This window comes from Aplidium turbinatum, chromosome 6 (genome assembly GCF_918807975.1).
Source record: "Aplidium turbinatum chromosome 6, kaAplTurb1.1, whole genome shotgun sequence".
NCBI lineage: Eukaryota > Metazoa > Chordata > Ascidiacea > Aplousobranchia > Polyclinidae > Aplidium > Aplidium turbinatum.
In genome coordinates, this window is record NC_137477.1 from 19,666,801 (window position 1) to 19,689,739 (window position 22,939).

The window sequence follows — 22,939 nt, forward strand, 5'->3', positions numbered from 1 at the left end:
CAAAACGTAGGGGTTGCCATGAAAAGATCGGATGCAAACGCTTTATAGCATAAGGTCAAGGGGTGTTTTTGCAAGTTCTCGGCCATGTCTCGAGCTCTCGAATTTAACCCTTGCCCAGATTAAAAAGAGCCCGCTAGATCCCGATGTCAACGTTAGTGGATATAAAATTATTAAATAGCTTTTGATTTTTACGCTGTGAAGTGGAAAAGTTGACAAAGGGATTCTTCCACGTTAACTTTAAATAAGAGATTATCCATTCGGTTACTGTTGACTTTTAGGAATAATTTTATTTTTATACCAAATTTTGATATCTGAAACGATATTTATTTTGACAGAATTTAAACAACTAAAAGATTTTTATCTATCTTATCGTTTGTGCTGACTATAAAAAGAGTTAGTTGAATTGTATGCTTTGGAGATAAGGCCTGCTTGTAACCTCATTTATTTGAATCGCCTTGTCTGACAGTGTTACAAAACCCTTTGGCTTCATCATTGATCAGTTCGTGTGTAAATGTTCTTTACTTTGTGCACACACCTTGGTTTACCCACACCTTGGAAGAATAAATGATTTTGTGAAAAAGAAACTTCCTTTGAACTCGATAACTAGTTGATGGAAAAGTAAGTTGTTGACTTTGCAAAGATACTTCACTGCCAACAGATTAGATCGCTTTCGTACTGAAGATGATCTTTTCCAATCAACTTAAGCATGGATTTACGATTTTTCCATGTTCCTTGATGGTTATGGGATTTTTATTTCATTCTACTGTTTTGGCACACTTCCCCGATGACTTACAACCGATTAGCGTTTATGAAGCGAAAGGTAAGTTATTGACAGATATCTAGTACTTTTAATGTTACAATATTTTGAACTTTTACCAGTTATCCACTGATTTCGTGGTTAAAATAAACATACAGTAGCTTATTGATTTGGTGTGTGTGTGATTTAAGCGTTACAAATTGCTTTGGAGTGCAGTCCCGTCTAAAATCGTGATTTCGACTGATTTTTCCACTTTGATTTGACGGCAATTTAGCCTTTGAACGACGGATCTTGAAATTGATTGCATTTTTATGTGAAAAATGTTAGATTTGGTGATAAAGTTTGGTTAAAATTCGCCCAAACGAACTACTGACCAGCGATGCGAAAGTAGCCTAATGTAGCCTATTGAGAAAAGCACTGGCTCAAAAGACTTTTTTACCATGACTCTCATGGTAAAAAACGTTTACTGGTCTTAACGAATGAAATAACTGGCTATTCCAAATTAATGTGGTTTAGAACTCAAATTGTTCTTACTCGTCTAATTGCAGTTTATTACAAGGATATGGAAAATGATGTTTAATTAGTACAACTAATTGTTCAATAGACTTTAAGTACAACATACGGTACGTCTAATGTATACAAATTAAACTAATTCTGAAAAGTTCTGCTATACAGATAGCCTACTGTAGGCTACTTTGAATTAAAAATTTTAATTATTAAACATCTGATTATTCAATTGTAGTCTTTTATAAGATACTAAACCGAACAAAAGAGTGTGGTGTTCCATAAATGCAACTCTTTTTCAAACATATTCTTCCACTTCTACTACCTGAGTATGATTTTAAATACAATTTATTTTAAGCACCCAAAGTTATATATATTTTTTTTGAAGTCAGTTTTGGAAGACAGGGCACGGCTTACAGTGATATGGGATTTCTTGTAAGAAAGCATTTTTGCGTTTTTTGTAGCTCTTCAGGACTGTAGGTTAGGCTAAATTCTTACTCAATATTTCGTTGATGGTTTCACATTAAATTTTACTATGTATCTAAGATCATTGCGCATCAAAGTAAGTAGGCTATAGCTTGCAATCTCATTAACAACGGTAAGTTACTGTTTTTAATTTATTCCTTAGCTCGCTGATTTTTCTATGCTTAAAAAAAGTAATTGTAAAATTAATAATAATGAAAAGATTTCATGAGTATATTCGCTTTGACACAAACAATTTCATAAATTTGTTACGAACTTCAACAATTAAAACTTGTTTAAATTAACCTAAAATTTGTAAACTGCAATTTTATTTAACTCTTGTATTTTCTTAAAATATCTCACGACCTGAGTGGTGCAATTTGGCACTTTAATGTGTTTTAACATTGCAACAACATTCGGCCACTTTCCCTTGCTGTTTTGTCAACATGTAATCCGCTCGTAATTGCATGTCTTCATCTTGATAAGACATTAGCTGATTTTGAATTGGCTTAATATCTTATTTCTTTTTACCAACACCTTTAGCAACTAAATTAATTGATTTAATTGCAACTTTCTCCACTATCCGTAACAAACAATTCCATCTGTTGTCGCTTCAACAAATAATTTGGGAAAGAGTAATTAAAGTACCCAATAATTATCTAAATTCTAAAGAACTTACACCGAATAGAGCGCACACATACCATACAACTCTTCACATTATAATGGTATGATAAAATGCTTAATGTTGGTTTACTCATGAAAAACTTGTGATTTATATGAAGGTACTGTTGTTCATTTGTATTCATCGTATGGATACTAGGATAATGGGAACTAAATTTATATGGAAACTAAATATTTTCTAGCGCTGCCTACGCCTACCTTATGCTGTGAATTATCCTGGCAACAACATACTGTAGTTAAATAACAACTCTTATCTGTAACACTAAAGGCTTGGTAGGTTGCTACACACAACTACTGTATAGAACTTTGCCTGGAGTTGTGATTTACATTTTGCACTTTAATCCAATGCAAATCCTCACAAATGTGATCAATAAGAAAACAATCATATAAAAACTGGACACGTGTGCACTGTGCAGTGGTGATATAGTTTTAATTAGCAATCGTTTGTTTTGAAATTATAGATGTTGGCTCCAACCCAGTATTTCGAGGGACACTTCTTGAAGGTTCTTCGTCCACGCTTGCTCCAATGCTTCGCGACTTCCAAAGCATGGAAAAGATTGGAAGAAATTACTACGTTTACGCAAGGTGAATAATTCAGCGAAACCCAACAACTTTCTGTAAATTTATAAAGTGAATTGTCGTATTTGCATTACTGTTTTCACAATAGAAGCAAAGGCTTTCTTCCAAGTTCATGTTTTGCTAGCATAGGCACACAGTTGACTAGTCTGCTTTTAGCTTGAGTGCAATCGCAAGCCTTTTGGTGGTCGACGGGCAATTTTGACATCTAGTTTTCAGTAGGGTTAGTTGGTTTCTCTTTGCAAAAGTAGTCTACAACACTTTGGAAAAGTCTAATAGGCCACAGATTATTTGCAAAAGTCTAAACTTCACTTGTCAAGTTGACATTTAATTTTACATAAGAGCAGATGAACGAACCGCGCTTTGTTATCGCGTTTGCAATTCTCTCCCTAAGGAACTAGTTAATCACATTTCGTCCCGCGCTTTAATCTAATTAATTGTGTCACACTTTGAAAAGACATTACGTCATTGAAAAAATATTCCACGACAAGTGTTGGTTTGTATTTTAAATGCCGCGAAAGTTACCACGAGTATTGCCTATCACTGAGGTTAAGTTTTCTTTTTATAAAAACAATGACTATGGAAAGTGGAAACTGCAGAGGCGGGTCTTGTGTAAAGCTCTCGAGCTTGAGTGTGCTGTGTAATTTTTGTTGATGCAACGTCTTTTGGTGGCAAATAGGTGCTATATGAGCAATTTTGTCGTACTTTAGTTGTACAGAAGTGTCGTAATCTTTGAGAAATGGTAATCCGTTGTCTGATACCCTACCATGATTGTGGACTGGTCTGCAGTCTTAGATTTTAACGCCATGGTAATGGCTTTTGCTTGTAGTGTAAAATGTGTTCAAAGTAGCTATAAAATTTGTAATTTAGGAAATACAGTAGTCTTAAATGCATAAATTGGATAAAACAATTCTATTGTTGGCTAAGGTCTTACAGTTAAGGGACTGATACAATGTGAGACAATCTTTATTTCGAATAATCCTCCAAAGTGTTACACTGGTATTGATAGAAACACTCCAATATATGATAAAAACTTTTAAAGTTCGACAAGTTTGTATTAAAGAAACTAAAAAATGTTCAACTTTTAGAAAATGCGTAAAATACTTGTTTGTATGGCCGTAAACCTTGAATAAAAGCTAGGTATTCTGCAAGAGCGACACTTTTAAAATGCAGCAACTGGCTAAATAATACCGTTTCGACACAGAACTTCAATTTAATTTCTTGGCACGATTTTAGAGGTCTAATTCACTGAATAGCAAGTACGGCAAGTATAGCAAGTACTAGGCAAGTAGCCTATGAGTGAAATTGATTCACTACTCCACTTTCATTTCGATTTGATATTTAAAATTGTATCAGTCAACTACATGTATTCTTGAGAGAAATCTTTTGGCGAATGTCTGCACTGTGCACTAAAAGGCATTCTTCATTACCAGTTCATTAGCTCAGTTGCTGCTGTTAAATTAAATTGTCTATCAGTTCTCTACGGGTTGGGCTGCTGTCGTTCCTTTGTGGATTCCATTCAATATAAACTATGAATGCACTAGGTCAGACATATTTTTACGTCGATTTAACGTAGACATTTGTTGAAGCAAGGAGATAGAACAACATTTGCAAATTTGTGCTTCTACCACTACGATGTATTAGTACTCCATCAGTTTATTGGGTGCTTGAACCTGAAATACACCTCGTGTGTCTCTTCATATTCATTTTGCCACTTTATAAATTCACACTTATACGTAGAATGAAACTGAAAGGTCGGCAACACCGTACCCATTTTTAAGCATGTCTAACAATGTTTTGCTGAAGCAAAACTACTTGTTGCCAATGAGATTTCAACCGACGTTTATTTTTATCCCAATCAACACAAGACCACGCGGCTGAAATTAATCGATGTATCCACAAGTGTTTGTACTTTTTAGGAACTACATTTTCGTGCTTGACATGACAAAGACACCAAAAGACTCTGATGTCATTCCTCACAAACAAGTGAGTTCTTTGGATGCAATCATCTCAAAAGATAATTGCAAGTATATTTACCATGCGTTTGGTAGCGATGGTTGGTTGGCAATACAAACTTTGCACTACCGTATGTGTTTGACTGGTTGATTGCAGTAAGATTTATCTGATGGCGGAAACAGTAGCATACATTACATTATTGCCGTGGCAAGAAGCATTCTACAAGTTCTCTTAATTGAAATTTTAATGACAAAAATAAACCTGTATCAGCAAAGGGCAAACATCGCACAAGTTGTTTAGCTTGAAATGCTAATCAATAAAAGGGAATGCCATGAATTGCTGTCTTTGTGCGAGAGTCATAATAACAAAAAAACTGCAGGTGGTGACTAAAAACTTGTTTCCGTATTTAAATAAAATTGGTTGAGAGAAATAAAGTTTTTCCCTCAAAACTACAACATCATGAAGACAGAACTTCAGCGACTGGTCTGCCTCAGGCATTTGAACATTTATTTTAATTGTGGGTTGAGGTTGAAGGACAAACTGTAAATTACATTGTTTTAATTATGTGTTTTTACAGCGACGTCCAGAAAAAGTGGTATTTAAAAAACAAGCTTATTTTTTTTTTTTCAGCAAAACACCAGCAAGACTGGTTGCCCATTTAATGTTCACATTTAAGTTGCCAAAAGTGTGGTTTGTTCCTTTCATACACATCCTATGATTTGGACCATATCATCTACTCATTTTATTTAAAGAGCAATTTCTTAAAGATATAGTTTTGCTGTTTTTACTAACGTACACTACTAAATATTGTAAATAACACCACTGAGCATTACAAAATGACAATTTTAAGATGTTTTTTTTTTTATCACAAGTTGATGATATTTGGTTTAACCGGATCATAGGGATGATAGGGGCATATTGTTTGATTGACTAAAAATATCTTGCCCAAGAATGACAAAATCCCTGTGTCTGTAGTTCAAAAGACCCAAGTTTTCCATTTGTCTGAGAAGCTACACGAAATCAGAAGAGGATATCTAAGAATTAGCATGTTTTGTCGTTGGGTACATTTTTATAACTAGCTAAAAAATATTTTTAGGCGGTGGAATGGATTTCAACCGATGCAGACAAAAAATTGTGTATCCAGAAAGGCCAGAGTGAGGACAAGTGCCAAAGTTACATTAAAATATTCGAAAAAAATTTCAAGAAAGAGGACCATGTCATTGCGTGTTCCACTAATGCATTTAACCCCACTTGTCGGCTATACCAGGTGAGGATATACATATCGATTAATGGATTTCTCGCAACAGATAATGCCTCACCTTGCACTGTAAGCAAAGAAACAGCTACGGTACCTCAAACGCTTGTGGTTCAAATCTCATCCTGTGCTGCAGAGTCACTCTCTCGTCACTCTCGGGAATTTTGAACTGTTAACCTTTGCAGCAACGCAACGGGGCATGATTTGATTTTCTTAATAAGCAATTACGCTAAAATTACAATTTTAGATTTTGGATGATGGAAAACTCACGCTCACAGATCATGTTTTGTCTGGTTCGTTGCTGTGCCCGTACGACCCCGAGATGAGGGTGACTAGTGCGATTACAGGTACGAAGTTGTCTTCTGTAAACGTGTTGTATGATCCAGTCCCATACGATTTCGACCAGTGATGCACCTCTCTCTACTATTGCGTTGCCTTTTCCATGTTCATTGTCGTTTTTTGACGTTGAATATTTTAAACGTTTCTACTCTAAGTGCGTCATGATTTCTTGTTTGTGGGGTTACTGGAATATTGTAGTTGGTGGTTTTATTTGCTGATCTTCTTCTTTTATTGTCGCACTTGATTCCAAGCATTGACTGCCTCTTGCATGAAAAGTTTCCAAGATTCTCTGTTGTTTGCTTTGTGTATTAGATGTATGTTGGTGTTAGTTTTGTCGGTTTGTTGGTTTAAGTAGGTTAATTTTTGTCTGCCTTGGGCACGCTTCTCTTCAATTTTGCCTGTGAGAGAGAGAAATGTTCTAACTTTCCTTTTCGCAGCACGTGTCCTAAAAATTGAAGTTGGTTTTCTTTGATATTTTTTGGTAAATTGTTTGTTTGTATGCCCTAACATAATATTGGATATCTATGCTTAATTTGAGGATAGACATCCTTTTTTAATTTTTTTTGCATAGGTGTTGTTTATATGACATATGAAGTGTAAACAAACAAATTCTACATAAATATTTTTTGGGGAAAAATTAATGGTCCTCAAAGGGTTGTGATTTGGTAATTGTCCAGGTTTCTGAATTATATTTAAAAATTGGATAAATGTGACACTTCAATACTCTGAATCTGGTTGCGAAAGATATGTTCTTGTTGCATAATATTGTTTTCATTTGCTGGAAAGAGGCTTTTGCTTGAGCAATACGTATATTGAACTCCTTATCATCTTTGGCGTCCCAGTTTATTGTTGTTCCAAGATATCGAAAACTTTTTACTTGTTTTATAGTTGTTCCATGCATTTTAATTTGTCGGATTGGAATTTAACTTTCTTTTTTCTTTGTGATTACCATCGTTTCCGTTTTCTTTTCATTCATTTCCACTCCAAATTCTTTACTTCTTTCATTTACTTAGTTCAACAAATTTTGTAGTTTTGCTTCCGAATCAGCCACTGGTAGCCACTATTTGCTGATAGGTTACCAAAAAAAACAACAACATAAGTTTCACTAATATTACGAAATAATAGAGTTTGGCAAAAAGTAAACATGTTTTCAATAAAATGTTTACCGTTGCTTTACCAAAATGTTATGGTGATAAATCATTTGAGTCAATTAATTCAGTTGTTTAATATGGAGTTTTTTAACGCGGTGTGTTCTCATAATAAATACGATCGGACTCCGCGTTTATCCATGGCAAAAGGTATAATTTCTGCAGGCTTCAACACGCGCAATGATGTCTCCTTTAAGTTATTTATAGCTTATTAGTATCTTTCAGCTACATTATCGGGTTTGATCTGATTCCTTGTGGACACGTATTTGGTTACCATGCTAGATTGTTATTATTTTATAAATACGATTGTTGGTGTAAGCTACTTTGCTTAAACCTCAAGTTGAAATTTGTCAAATGTTTCTGTCACAAAGCGAAATGAGCTAGAGGTATTTTCAAACTTATAGAAACGTTGGTCCTATTAGTGACGTGAAACCCACGACAACATCGGCTGTAGACATCGGTTGTCGAACGACACTTTATCGAAGTCCCATACGCTTTGTGGTTGGCAATAACCTAGTGATAAACATGGCTTCGAATTTGAAACGACTAATATCAAGCTTAAAGTAAAACATCCCAAAACTGTGATATAGCCTATGCAACATGGCGCTTTTCACCTTCTCACAACATGACTCCAATGCACAAAGATTTGCAGTTTCTGATATTGAATCCACGTAGCTCACGTAGAAAGAAATGATTTTGTTCGTTGGGTTCAGCCAACGCTGAATCATTCAAGTTTGCATATAGTAGGCAACGTTGCTCATTCAAGACATGCAATTAAGCAAGTGGACTTGGTAGAAAATTGGATAGGTCCTCATGATCTTAGCCTTTTGATTGAGAAGGTGGTGATTAATTTCATTTCTCGAGTCTATGAATGAAGATAATTGAAGAAAATGATATCTTTGTCTTTCTGTGTGTCAGGCCCGGGGACAAAAGTTTTCCTTCATAACACGTTATGACTGTTGTCCCACCAGTGTGTGGACTAAGTGACAACCGACGTCAATGATTAACTTTGCAAGTCATTGTATTTTCAAACATACGTTTCAATACGTTTAAACAAGCGTAACGGAAAAGCGCAACTTTAACAGGAGGTAGACGATGATAGATTATATTTGCACACTGTAGTTTTTGTATGGTATCGTGCCCGTCTTGCTGAGAAAAGATAAAAGTAAGTAGCCTAACCACCGTCAATTGCATTTTTCCAGTTTTCAACAAAAACAAAAAAAACGACGTTACCTTAAAAGTAGCGACAACGATTGGATTGGGCTATGACGTTTCCAAGAAAACAATTAATTTATAAATATTGTCTCATCAACTCGCAATAATTTTATATGTATTTTTTTTATGCAAAAAGTTTCATTTCAGGAAAACTTGAAGTGTTTGGAAAGGTTTTGCATGGGGATTTTGCAAAGAAGCATTTCTATTTTGAACACTGTTTCTTACTACGTTTTAGCGAAACGATTGAAACGCATTACTTGCAATGTTGTGTTACCTCACTTAATATCTACAGAACTGTGTTAGAAAATAATATATAAAATTGTTAACTTTAGTTGATTTAGATATTTATTTAAAAAATGAATCAATTGACAACTTTACTGGTAGGTTACTGATGTGGCAGGCTACAGGATATGCTCTCTTCTACAAATGTGCTGCCAGAGCATTACGATTAAAGCGTTGGATTGTGTTGTAAATTAAACCTATTTCAACTCTAGGCTGATATAAACATGAACCTTTAAGTTTAAAATACAAAAAGTTACCTAAAAAAAAAAAAAAACTTCTTATTGAAGGCGACCAAAAGAAAAAACAAAAAACTTCTTAGAAATAAATTTTGAGGCTGGTTTAAAAAAAAATCTATTTGATTTTAATGATATTCCCAGATGGAAACCTGTACACAGCAACAAAAGCTGGGTTCAATGGAAGAGATAGCCTCATCCATAGATATTCCCAGCAGAAGAATCAATACAAAAACCTAAGAACCCCCCGTGGAGAAAGAACTATACTGAATGGTGAGTAAACCTTGCGGATGTGCCAATGTTAACTCGCTTCACTTGTGTGTTAGCTTAATCGAACATCGTAAAAAATGTGACTTGACAGATTATTTGATCATACGCTTGAAAATGGATTGGCATTAACTTAAAAACACTATTGGTTGAACTGAAAACTGTCTTGACAACCTTCTTTTCGATAAATTTGTTGTTTAACTCCCTGTTATGCCTCTTTTTTTTATAGGTATCTGCAGTGTTAAAACAATGCCACCAATTACTGTTTTTTCTTTACATAAATCTGCGCGAGAAAGTTGTTTTTTTTTTCTCTTGAAGCGGAGATAGATGATATATCACAATCAAATCATGAACATGAAGCAAAATAGCTATTCATAGCATGTCCTCTGAAACGGGAGCAAAAATTAAATAGAGAGAAAATGGGCTGATACAACAACTGACGCTTTTCATTTTCAGCTAAGATACCTTATAACCAGTCAACTGTCTTCTTTTTCTAGATCCAACATTTTTTCGATTTACAGACGGAGGAAAATCTTTGAACAAAGTTTATGTTTTCTTTACGGAGACATCAGTTGAAGATGATACCAACGTAAGGTTATTCATGGACTACATTATTGTTTGTATATGAGTATGACCACATTGGTATCATGTACTACACATTGTATAGTATGTACGAGGTAATATACTGTATATACGGGACCACAATGTTGGTTTTATATGTCGCAAATTTGAAAAATGCGTCAGTGATTCAAAATCTCTGCCAGTATGCGAAGCTGCCAGGATTAAGCTCTCAAAGAAGTCCGAGGGCAATGATTCAATCAGTCAATTACTCAATGGTTGCAATAAAGATATGTCGTCGAAACTGTCTGGCTTCCGGAGGTTTAATTTCATTGAGGAAAAAGTGACGTATTCTCTTTTTATTTTTGGAAGAACGAAGACTAATTATAGTCAAATACTAGAATGTACCCGTCATACACGTCAATATTAAGCATACCACGCAAACTCTCTCATGCAAAGTGTTTTTGACATCACGCTCGTGCCAAATAGTCCTCATGTTTCAAATGAAATAAATCAAAATCTCTAAGGTTTCGACCGTATTTGTCACTTATAGAAAATTTACACAAGAGTCGGACAGTCATGCAAGAATGACGAAGGAGGAACGAATTTGTTGAGGAATCAATTTACTTCGTTTTTCAAAGTTCGTTTGAATTGCTCTTTGCCCGGGCAACCTCCTTTTTACTTCAACGAAATGCGAGAGGTCAGTGACCTTTTGACTCTCAACTCTTGGTACAAGGTTGGAAGCACGAAGATGGTTTTCACCATCATGAACACACCAAAGTAAGAGTTTGCTTTTTTCTTGCATTTTCTTTAACAATAATAATTGAGCTTGCTATGCTCAATTAACAATACTTTAATCAAATAAAAAAATGTAGTCCAAAAGTTTGTTACCTAGCATCAAGACAACTGATTGGCTCTGGCTGGGGTGCCGGAGTTAACACTTTGCGCACTGCCACCAGTGTGCTAACTTCAACCATTTGCCTAGTTTTAAAACTACAACGTTGGTTAAAAAATACTCATAAATGCAATCAATATTTCATCAATTTTTCTGTCATCCTTGTAGAAATAGCATTCCCGCGTCTGCAATTTGTGCTTTCACATTGGATGATATTGAAAGATCACTGAATGGTCCCTTTATGGAGAGATTTACACGAGAGAATTCTAGGAAAACTTACTGGGATGCACAGAACACCTCACCTCAACCAGATTTGACAAGGTAAATTTCATATCAAAAAGTATTGTTTTTTTATACACAAAGTAAACAGCAGGTTATGATATATTTTGTGGTTTAAAAAGCATTTTCTGATATACAGTAGTATTTGATTAGGTGACTCGCTTGTAAATACAATAACCCACCTACGGATGGGCCGACTGTTCTAAAAAGAGGGCCGCGAGCCCGAGAAGCAGTTTAAAATATTTAAAAAACAACAAAAATACATTAAAAACGGCCAGCACCGTTAAGAGGATAATTTGAGCCTGGTACGTACCGATGAGACTCTTAGGTCCCAAATTCAGACACTTTCAAGGAAAACGCATCATATCCAGCAAATACGAGGTGGTTTCTTTAAGTTTCCAGGCCTTTCGGAATGGTTATGAGCCCCTAAAATAATCTCAGGCTCGAGTCCAAAAATGCCCTAAGGACTGCCTGTCAACGCTAGGCTACTAAAAACAGCAGTCTAAGCTTCGGTATCAAGAAACAAATCTTCTTCGTCGTAAATGTATACCAGCAATGAATATCTTCATTGTTAAACCGCACCATTACATTTCTCTTGCCTTTCGCTGCCACATACCTGTGCTAGTCCGCCTTTTTTAATGCTAAAGAAGTCGAAGACCCGAAACAGTCTTACAACCAAACTCTGAATGCTATGATGCGTGTGAGCTTGTCGGTTATCAAACCTCGACTTAATTTGATTGTATTTAATAAGCAAATTCAAGTGTCCCATCATCAATAAATTGTGTTTTGCTTCGTTTATCTTGAATTTAGTGCAAAAATACAGTAGGCTACAACATACAATCAGAATTAAATAATTTGTTTTTTTCCTATTTTTTTTCCCTATTTTTTTCCTAAAGTAGGAATTATTATTTCCTACTTTAGGCTATCTTATAGTGGTCATTTAACAACTTGTGGTAAAAGTAGACTATGAACTAAAACATGGCTGCAAAGCACTGCTCTTGAACACGACGTGTGCAAAACCGTAACAAGTCTAGTCTACTCAAGTTTCCCTCTGGTGCGACTTACCAGCGAAAAATTTTGGCTGCAGTTTTTGAACCTCTGGCTCCACCAGTGTGCAATATTGTCGAAGTCGATGGAAAACTTTCAAATTTGAAATTGTCACCATAATTTCTCTGCCAACAGTTGTCAAACTGATCCCCGGAAGTTAAGTGATTCTGAACTGAACTTTGTCCGAAAGCATCCCATCATGTACAAAAGTGTTCCAGCCTGGAACTTGGTAGACAACATCACAATAAAGCATGACGCAAAGCCTCTGCTTACAAGAACTGGTTCAAGGTTAGTAGCTACAAGCTGTGATGTAAAAAATGACTTGGTTTCTGAGCAATTCGTTACGTTGCTTCAGCCATGCTTCAGCTTGATCTTTTCGAAACAGCGTTCGCTTGTTAAAAGTGTAGCCTATACTTTAGATTTACTGAAGCTCTGTTTAGGCTGCCGTACTGATATTTGTAACCGCTTATGTTTGCTTAAAACCGTTTGACAGTTTTTTACTGGGATTTCAGAAGAAATGTTTCCATTTTTGACTAAATTTCCCAAAGTTTCGACCAAGTATTGCCTTTGTACCTTTCAGGGAATTTTTAACCGCTTTAGCGGTAGATACTGAAGCGGGTTCAACTTCATTCTATACCGTACTCATTCTTGGAAGCGAAAGTGGAAAGATTATCAAAGTTCTCCTATTAACAAGCGGGAAGGTGGAAGTGATCGAAGAACGATTAATCTTCAGTCAAGAGAAATGTGGCAACACAAGCAGGTGATGAGGTTTTTACCTCATTAGCCTACCGGTATATAGCTACTACTGCTTCCCTTTGATGTCATGATATTAACAATCAATTCATTGAAGAAATTGTGTTCTTGTAAAGGAGGTTAAGTTTTGGTAATTTGTGAGAAATCACGTTAGAGACAATACATGTATTGTTTGAGGTAGTGTAACAAAATTAAATAGTAGGCTATCTTGAAACAAACTTTTACACAGAAACGTGCTTTGACCATTCCACTACAGAACAAAGTCAAAATTCAAGAAATGTTAGGCTACGTTAGTAGCTTTGAAAATAGATATGTGAGTAGATTACGATGTGACAACATCCAAAAATAAAAGCGAAAGTTTATTGCACTTTAGCTCTGTGAAAAAAATTGGGTTAGACAAGGAAAGTGGAACGATGATTGTCGCATTCCAGAACTGCGTTATTCGGGCTCGTCTTTGTCCTCTAGCGACAGTGTGTGGCAGGTAAGGCATAGCTACTGCTCCATTGATATTACAAACTGCATTAGGCTACTACTTTGCATTCATCACAGGCTGGCATTTGCACAACACAAACGACAATTTTTAATTTAACTGCATCAGACATGTTGTTTCAACAATCTAATACTAAATACAAAAGCAAAGATACACGAAACATGTTGTAAAGACTTCTGCGAAACAGCTCTGCTTGTTCAACGTATTCTCGTACAGTCTATAATAATTTAAAGTTAGGCTTTTTAGACAAAAAATATTTTCTCGGTTAATTTACTAGCCTAGTAGGTCGATTCTTGTGCAACCTGTAGTCTAATATATAGCAGCTTTTATCAAAATATCGTAGTGATTTAACCAAATGCATAAAACTTCAAATTTGATTGAATATGTAGACCTATCATTAAATTGTTTACTATATTATGCAATATAATGAATGGTATAAAACTCACGTTTCAGAAAATGCATCAAATCACGTGACCCCTATTGCGGCTGGGATGGGGACCGATGCGTCACGGTTGATCGATTATATGTTAACAAAAACGAAACAACCGGAGCTGTTCAACCAAGACAAGACGTCATAAATGGAAATGTAGACGGAATGCCGGATTGCGAGGAAGCTCTTCTACCAGTGGAAAGGGGTGGTGAGGCCTAAACGATGCAAAATCGATTGAAAAAAAAACAAAATAACGAATGAATGTGTCAGCTGATATAGTTGTTACGGAAAGTTCTAAAATTATTTTTCATTGAAATTAGTAGTCTAGACCTCGTGTGTGATTCACTTTCACCAATTCAGTAAGTTATTACGTCTTCGGTCTTTGTACCGACGACTAAAAACTTCAAAAACCAACAAAATTTAATGGAACCAGACAACTGCTCTCTTCATCAATTTCTCTCCAGGCCAGCGACTGAGTGTGTTTGCAATCGCCGGTAAAAAATCCTATTTATGAAATAATGCAGGTCATGCTATGGCATATTCTTTCCTTGAATACTTACTGTCTACTAATGAATGCTGATAGATTCTTGATGATTTTAGATTCACTTCCTGACGTCACAACTTCCCCACAGAAAGGTAGTATTGTTTCAAACACTACTGAAATTTTTGGCGGGGGCGTCGTTGGTGGGGCCAAACCTCTCCCGTCGGCCGCTGGATCACCAATTGGAACTATTCTCGGTATTGGTATCGGTTGCCTTTTACTGGGAATACTTATCGGTTGTTTGGTTTCTATGCTGTACAGAAAAGTCTCGAAACACAAGGAAACCACAGAAAAGGAAGAGATGGAAGCTATTTATGCCAAGGTGAGAAACACTTTGATTTGACCAACGATTTGCCAATAAATCAAGCACGATCAAGTTCAAATTAAACCTTATATAATATGAAAATGTAAGTAGAATTAAATTTAAGTAAAATTGAAGCTTCATTTTAAATTTAATCTTTAAGCACGTTCTTGAAGGTTAAGTTTATAACGCCTTTAAAATATGGTTTAGGTATAACCTAACTTTTTCCACGTTAGCAGAAAACGCTAACACGCTTTAGTAGGCTCATTGACGGTAGGCTAATTTGCTTAATTTTAACGTGGGCTACGATGCTGATTTTAACACTTTAAGCCAATCTGACGCGCCGGATATTTATTTCATGTTGTTCTTAGGAGGATATGGGAAACGGTGGTGTTAACATCAGACGAATATCAACTAACTCAAATTCCAGAAAGTCTCGACACATCAGTAATGGAAGCCATCATAACCAGAGCCGGTAAAAATCTACATTCTATTAAAATTTGTAACTTTTTGTTCCAAACATACAAGACGCTTAAGCAACAAAGAAAGAGAAACAGTTTTTATTACGGTTACCTTACTTCAAACTTTCATACCGTTGCATTTGGAAATTTTTATTACAATAACTTTCTGCTTCATACGATAGATCACTATTTTACAACTCTTGTAGGCCTACAAATTATACATCTAAGCCGAGTTTAGCCTACAGTAGGCTATTCGTAGTAGTTTGCCAACGCCGTTGTGAAACTACTCCTTCGCAAATGTCCAACCAAAAATTTAAGTCAAGTTTAATTATTCGTAATTTTATAACATCGTTAAACTGTCGGTTTCATACTACCGGTACCGTTGAAGGTGTATTTGGGTTAATTTCTTTTAATTTGTTCACAGACACAGCAATCCCCGATCTTCTACGCATGAAGATATGCGGCTGAAACATCACCGTACAGTTACCGAGTCAAGCCTTGGAAACAGAAGTGAAGATGGAACTGTATTTACCCAACACGGAGAAGTCATTACCTCTGAAACTCCTTACTGCACAGAAGTTCCCGATTATGTAACCCGTCTCAAACAGGTTGCTTACTTACACTGAATACTAGTGAATAGTGTGGCGTGTAGTTGTATAGGCTATATGCAAGACAAGGTTTCTTGCTGTAACCTGTACACTTGTAATTATAAATAGCTGATTAATTTAGTTAGTTGGCATACTCTCTATAGTGTAGAGCAGTGATTCTCAACCAGGCCCTCATCCATTTTTCCTTACGCCCTGATCGATGCAGCAAAAACATTATTTAAAATAAAAATAATTTGTTACTTGACGAGTCAAATGCATATCCAGTGACCCACGGTACATGACTAGCTTCTTGATATCTCCAGAGATTGTGCAGTAGGCTACTCTATTGCACTTGATGGTACAAAAGACTTCATTCTGATAGCCATTAACTGTGTTTATCAGGGGAGTTACGCCAGGTTAACATTAGCGAGGAATTTCTTACTTTTCGTTCCATGCATTCACAACACAACAACAACCAAAACAAAACATTGAGACCGATTGACGAACCATCATCTTATTCAGATTTTGCTTACATACTGCATCTTCTAAAATCTAAATTACCTCTCGTTTTTGGGAAACTTATTAAAATTCAAAGGCAAAATCAAGTTTCACATTAAATTGCTTTGTTTATGTTTTATAATGATATATTCCTTTATGACTTGTTCTCTTTTACTGCAACCCTTTGCAAAATTTAGGTTTTGAATTTGGCCCCCACGACATAAACGGTTGAGAACCGCTGATCTACACAATCATTGTGTATTTATTAGAAGTATTTACTATTGGTAAATTTTAAAAAATACTACAGCAATTTTTTTTAGTGTAGAGTGTAATATCTTGATATAGCTCCAGTGGAGATCCAACATCCAACAAGTAACGTTAGGAGGGGGGATTTCAACAAAACACAACTAGTATGATAAAACAATGGACGGAAGAATGCCTGACGAAAAGACTTTGCCTTCTACTTTGTAAATAGGCTACACTGCAAATAAAGCTACTTTTCTATGTTTCGTGGTCGAAGCGATCGCCCCTCCTGAAGCCGCCACTGCCGCTACAGTTTTTTAAACGTCAACAACTGATCCGATTTATAACAAGCAACCGTTTTACAGCATAATGCATGGCTAGAAGTTGAATGACACCAATCCGAATTTTAGTCTTTTCTCTTGTCGATGAGTAGACTGTATTATTTCTTATATTTCTGTGTTCCATTGTTTCGACTCATAGCTACTGATTTTCTTGGTTTAGATTCAATCAACAAGCAGCAGCGTTGGAGGAAGGCGTCGGGCTCGTAACTCAAAACCTTCTACAAGTTCCATTCCAGACAATCCAGATGCAATACGCCCGGTAAATCATGAGACTTGTTATGTAACACCAAAGGCGTTGGACTCGCAAAATTTTAGTTTTGAGGCATATTCAAATTGTTAGCCTGCAGTCCCACTACCCCGTTATACAATATTCAAGATTTTGCCCATGTATCTTCGTTTGTATCCGTCGTTTAAACGTTTTAGACTAATTATAGGCAATCCTTTGCCAACCCCGGCTCCTTTTTTTCTCAGACCACACAGAGCGCTTTGTAGAGAACAGCCAAGCTTATGCCGCATCTTCAAACACGCATATAGACTGCACACTTGTATTCCATTTGGTGAATGAAAGGCTAATTGGCGGTTGAAACCCATTTATCTCTGTAGGAAAAGGTCGATGAGGCGATGTATCGGAAGAACAAAAAATGAAGCCTGGTTGCATTGAACCTTCAATCTATCTCAATTTAAGCATTAATCCATTACTCACAGAACTTCACATCATGCTTGTGGATTAATTATAAAAATATATTCTTTTCTAGAAAAATGGTGGATACCCGCTTAACATTGCGTCAGCGGAACCTTCATATGATGATAACGCTTTTGCCGAGGATGATGAAGTTGGAAAACAAGGGTCTAATGACAGTGGAAATGGCTCCGAAGGTCTCACCACTCCTCCTGACGTGGATACTTTTAACGTAAACCCACCACCTTCCAAAATAAAACCTCGATCGGTCCCGGGACGATCTATGTCGCTCCAAGGACATCATCTTCTTCCTATGCAACGGACATACAGCGTTGATAACAATGGAACTGGCACCGTGGGCCACAAGCGCCCACACGTCAGAGCCGTGCTACGACAGCATTCTCTTCAACCGAACGATTTAGCCCACAAGCAACTGTTGCAGCTGCAGCAGAGGCAATCCCAGCAGCCTGTGCATCGGCCACAAGCCTTACCTGCCAATATGGCGCCACCTGGATGGACTAACCAGCCCTCGGGCCAGGTTAATGTGATTCCGCATAAGAATTACATGACCCACAGTTTAGACAGACGAAGGAAACCAAAAGGACAAGCGAATTTTCCGGATGTGTTTTCTGAATCATTTGACGAAAACAAACCAATCGGTGAGAGAAACTTGGCTTATACTTTAATGTTTTTTAATAAATTTGTTAAATCATTAAATAGCCATACAGTAACCTATTACAACTTGTTTGCAAAACAAATTGAAAATTGATACATTAGTGTTAAAACAAAATTTTCCGCTTGATGATATGTACATTGAAAACAAACAATGATAAGTTGGCCTAAATACGAAAAAGTAGAAAAGACAAAAAGTGTAAGTACTAAGTAGGTTTGCATATACAGCACTAAGTTTTACTGCTACTGCTGATCATACTTTTTACTGAAAGGTTAATGAATGTGCAACAAACAAAAGCTTTCCTGATGACCATGACCTCATGTGAAGCATAATAATCTAAGTATTTGGGGGAAAATCTTGCCACAGATTAGCTGAGAATGAATAACGATGAACGATTCAAAAATAAACAAATCATTTCAGAAACCCAGACATTAATTCTCATTGCAGCTTTCGCCACCGCATAGACAGCTCTGTCCGTGATTTTTTCTGTTATAGGCTACTTATAAAATCATTAGAGTTAGATGAGTGCTGATATCTTGCTACTCTCTCACTGTAAGTAGGTTAGCGTAACATTCTACAATCTTATCCAGGAGTTCCAGTTGCCGTTTCACCTCGAAAGCGCTACCTGAGCGAATCGGAGACAACAACAAAGTTACCCATGTCTCGGCCCACTACATGTCAAGCCATTCATGAAGAACATGAGCCGCTGTTGCACTATGCTCCCATTCAATCACTGCAAGATCCGCAATCTCTTCGGAATAACATGTCTCTAAATGTAGCTCCGAATTATCCAGGATCACCGTCTAGCCAAGGGGATTTTAATCTTCCTTCTGGGAAAATTATGCCAAACTCAAAAAGATTTCCAGGAAGGATGGTTAGTCATTCCAGTCCAGACACTCCAATAAGAGATGGTCCACCCAATTTTCACGAAAAGAGTCATATGCTTGCTAATCCACAAGGGCACACAACGTTGCCTATACAAAAACATCATCACATTCCTCCTCATTTAAGATTACCATCAGAGGTCCAGCATCGGTTACTTCCAAATGAAAGTCCTTCCAAATCTCATCCACCGTCGCCTATGCACGATTTAAGACCTCCAAGTTTTCCTAGCTACGAAAGAATTCGACGAGGTAGTGGATCGGTGTATGGCATGCAGGTAAGCAAAGCTACTCAAGCATGCAGGCTACCAACTTGTGCTACCTGAAGTGAAGGCTTTACTGGTTATTAGGCCTTATTAAGAGATTATAAATTTGTGCCAGGAGAGGGAATAGGCGGCACTTAACATCTACCCCCTGCATTTACCGGCTAACCTCATTCTAAATGCAATTGCTATATTGCGACAGAAGTAACTTAAATAATGGCTAAGAAAGGCCAGGTTTTTATTGTAAGCTCGCACTGAGAGTGGAACCGACAGCATATGAGTGTTGGCCAGATATTTTCATAACTTGGCTTTAAATCATTTCTTTTGCAAATTTATTAGCTTTCTTTTGAAACTAAAAGTATGAGGCTAGTTCTAAATTCCAGTTTAAAGGTAGGTTAATAGGGTAACGTTAGCCTATGTTTCATTCTGTAAAGACTTAAAGGGGTATTAAAGGAAAAACCTGACTTGGCGATTTTCCACGTTCTTTGTGTTTAACATGCTACCATAAAACGATTTTCAATAAAATTTTGCCCCATTGCGGTCTGACCACCATTGTGCGCGTGCTTTTGTCAGAGCTTTCAAAATGAGATTGGCCTGAGCAACGAAGCGTGCGACTGTAAAGAACGTCATAAAGTCTACGTCATAAAGTCTAGCAATCAACCGATCACGCAATAATTGTTACTGCGGGCGATTTGACTGTAGGCTATGTATGTATTTACATCAAAACAGCACATTTTAACATCAAAACAGCAGACAGTTTGCTCAAAACATCAGATTGGTAACGTGGTTTTTGTTATTGCTGGACTTTATGACGTATTCTTGAGCTGTGTTTGCACGTTTTGGTCATTTTGAAAAAAATGAAAATAAATGAAACACTGGACTTTGGGCCTTGCCAGCGCCATTGAAAACAAATTTTTTTGGGTAATTGTTTTTGAAATGTATTCTTGAATGTTCAGTTTACTCATTTTAATGCTTAATTCCGGTTTGAAATTTTCCTTTAGTATGCCTTTAAGAAATCTTTATTGTATTTTCAGCTCTTGCATTCCCCAGGAAAAATAAACGCTCCAGTTGTGTTTGAGTTTCCAAGCTGTGATCCAAATCTTTTGAATATGCAAAGAAGCCATTATCCCTCTGATAGAGCCAGCACAAGCCAGAACGAAGCATTTATAACAGGATTACAATATGAGAATCACCCCCAAGCTTTTAGTCCTGAAACACCACTTGCAAGACAAACAACGATTGCTTGAGGCAAGAATGTATAGGCTAGGACAGGAATTTGAACTTCGTAAAAATGGAAGCTGGTAGTGGTTATAGTCACAAGTTATTGGGTTATTTTTGGATGAAAACAGAGCATTAATCCAACCCTCATGCAAGAAAATTGATCGTGGAGAAATAAGCTGTGCCACTTACAAGCAAGAAGGGTACCGTACAAATCTCAAGGCGATCTGGTAGAGTAGACTATGATCTGACTGAAGAATGGCGAAGTTTCAGCTTTGAACACATTACAAAAACACCTGTGTATGAACAACGCAGGTAGATTACTGTTCGAGACTTCAGCAGTCAACTTAACTACTTAGCCTGCATTAACGGTATTGACATCGTCTGCAGCGTTGCAAACTGTAGCCTATGAGCTAAGCTTAGCGTCTTCGATAAAGAAGTTGCTCTTGTCTTGTAACCTACGGCACAGATAAAAGTATGTTTGTGTTACGTAAGCCAGCATTTCTGATTTTAGTGCAATGTAAGTCAGCTTTTCAAATTTTGCATATGCCTACCGGTAGCATATAATTGCATTTGTTATTACTTTTGTAGGAGTGTTGTCCTGTTACATTGTTTCGTGTGTATATAGACTAGAAATTTGTTTGCACATGTCCGTTTTATTCCACATCAGCACCATAGGCTAATACCCCTTGAGAATTTGGGCTTACTTTTTTGTTACATTTATTATAAAATCGATGACTTCACTCATACGTAGGCTACGCCCAAAGGTCATGATTTCATTGATTTGTATCTCAGCCAATAACGATTAGTTGTAATATTAATTAACCTGCGATGCACATCGGTCAGGTTGTTTTGTATTAACTTTGATTCAGAAAAGGTTTGCGTCACTGCCTGCATAAACAAAGGTTTTATTTGATGAAATCGCCAGCCTTTTTAGCTACCAAATCACTTTTAGTCTGATGACCCTTGCAACTTTTGAGATCCACTCAACTGCCAAGAGTCCCTATTTTGGTTGGTGGAAAAGCCTCAAAAAAACAAGCAAAATTTTTTTGTTGTGAGCAAAGGAAATTTGCTTTGAACGGCACTATACAACATGGAATATCATTAATTTATATGCAAAAATCTGCTTGTTGCTAAATCTATGTTTGCACAATGTAGCCTACAGTGGTAGCCTACACTTGTTCGCTGCTGTGGAGTGTTACATAGTAAGATGCCCGTTGTGTGTTCAACTTGCAAATCAATCTCTTAAGCCATAGTTGGTGTCAAATAATTGGGTAGCCTACTGACAGAATGTAGCCTATTTTCTGTAATGTTTTCTTTTTATTGACTTTTATATTCATAGAGAATGCATAGACAGAAAATAATCATTTTTGCGTTTTCGGTAGGGCCTATCTTATCCGAAGAACACGTTTTGCCAAGTTTTGTTTCCGACATATTAATTATGCTTTTCTCGATGTCGTTTTTCATGTATCACAAAAACAAATTTTCACTCCAAATCGCAGGCTTTTAGATACGAATCTGCAAGAATTACCAGCATCATGGTTACACAGTTGATCGTGTCAATACAGCGTGCTTATAGTTTAGTTCAGGGGTTTTCAACTTGGAGATCGCGAGCCGTTTTTGGTGGGTTGCGAGACGCCTGAAAATCCAGTGCAACCTTAAGGCTACAATTCTTTTTTGCCAGCAAAGATTAAGATCTATGTTTTTATCGATCATTCTTCGACCTGAGGTTATTCTAATGTAGCCTTTAGACGTTGCAAAAGGCTTTAAAAAAAAAGCATTCGATGTTTTTCACCTACTTCTTGTACGTTGGTTTTGAATCTTTATCCTCGGACTGACAAAGCCGTGATAGGTTACGTTTGATTATTCCTGGTAGTTTCGCATAATTGCAGAGGCTTTTGACGCAGGGCCGATTACCAAGATTGGCAAAGTAAAGTTTTCCGATTGTTGAAGTGTTCTTGCTGGAAAATTATTCCATCCATTAGATGCCGCTGAATGGAGAGCAATTCTCACAATGCGTTGCTTGCGCCAGTGCACACCCCAAGAGTCAAACCAGCGTCACTCGTGACGCGACAATTTATCGAAAGACAGTTTATCTAACGACAATTCACCGAAACGACAGTTCA

The 22,939-nt window shown here is 36.8% G+C and overlaps 1 protein-coding gene across 1 annotated transcript; it reads left to right on the forward strand.

Annotated features, from left to right (window-relative positions):
• The first annotated feature begins 624 nt into the window (after positions 1-624).
• LOC145771913 (uncharacterized) lies at positions 625-22,342 on the forward strand. The gene is made up of 20 exons (XM_082583675.1): positions 625-820; positions 2,866-2,989; positions 4,900-4,966; positions 6,033-6,203; positions 6,439-6,538; positions 9,553-9,681; positions 10,173-10,264; positions 10,787-11,013; positions 11,297-11,449; positions 12,590-12,742; positions 13,035-13,214; positions 13,581-13,688; positions 14,151-14,335; positions 14,728-14,990; positions 15,341-15,444; positions 15,855-16,038; positions 17,260-17,358; positions 17,855-18,437; positions 19,042-19,610; positions 20,630-22,342. Exons 1-20 carry the CDS (start codon positions 682-684, stop codon positions 20,840-20,842), a joined length of 3,843 nt encoding a protein of 1,280 aa, XP_082439801.1. The 5' UTR covers positions 625-681; the 3' UTR covers positions 20,843-22,342.
• Positions 22,343-22,939: the final 597 nt, after the last annotated feature.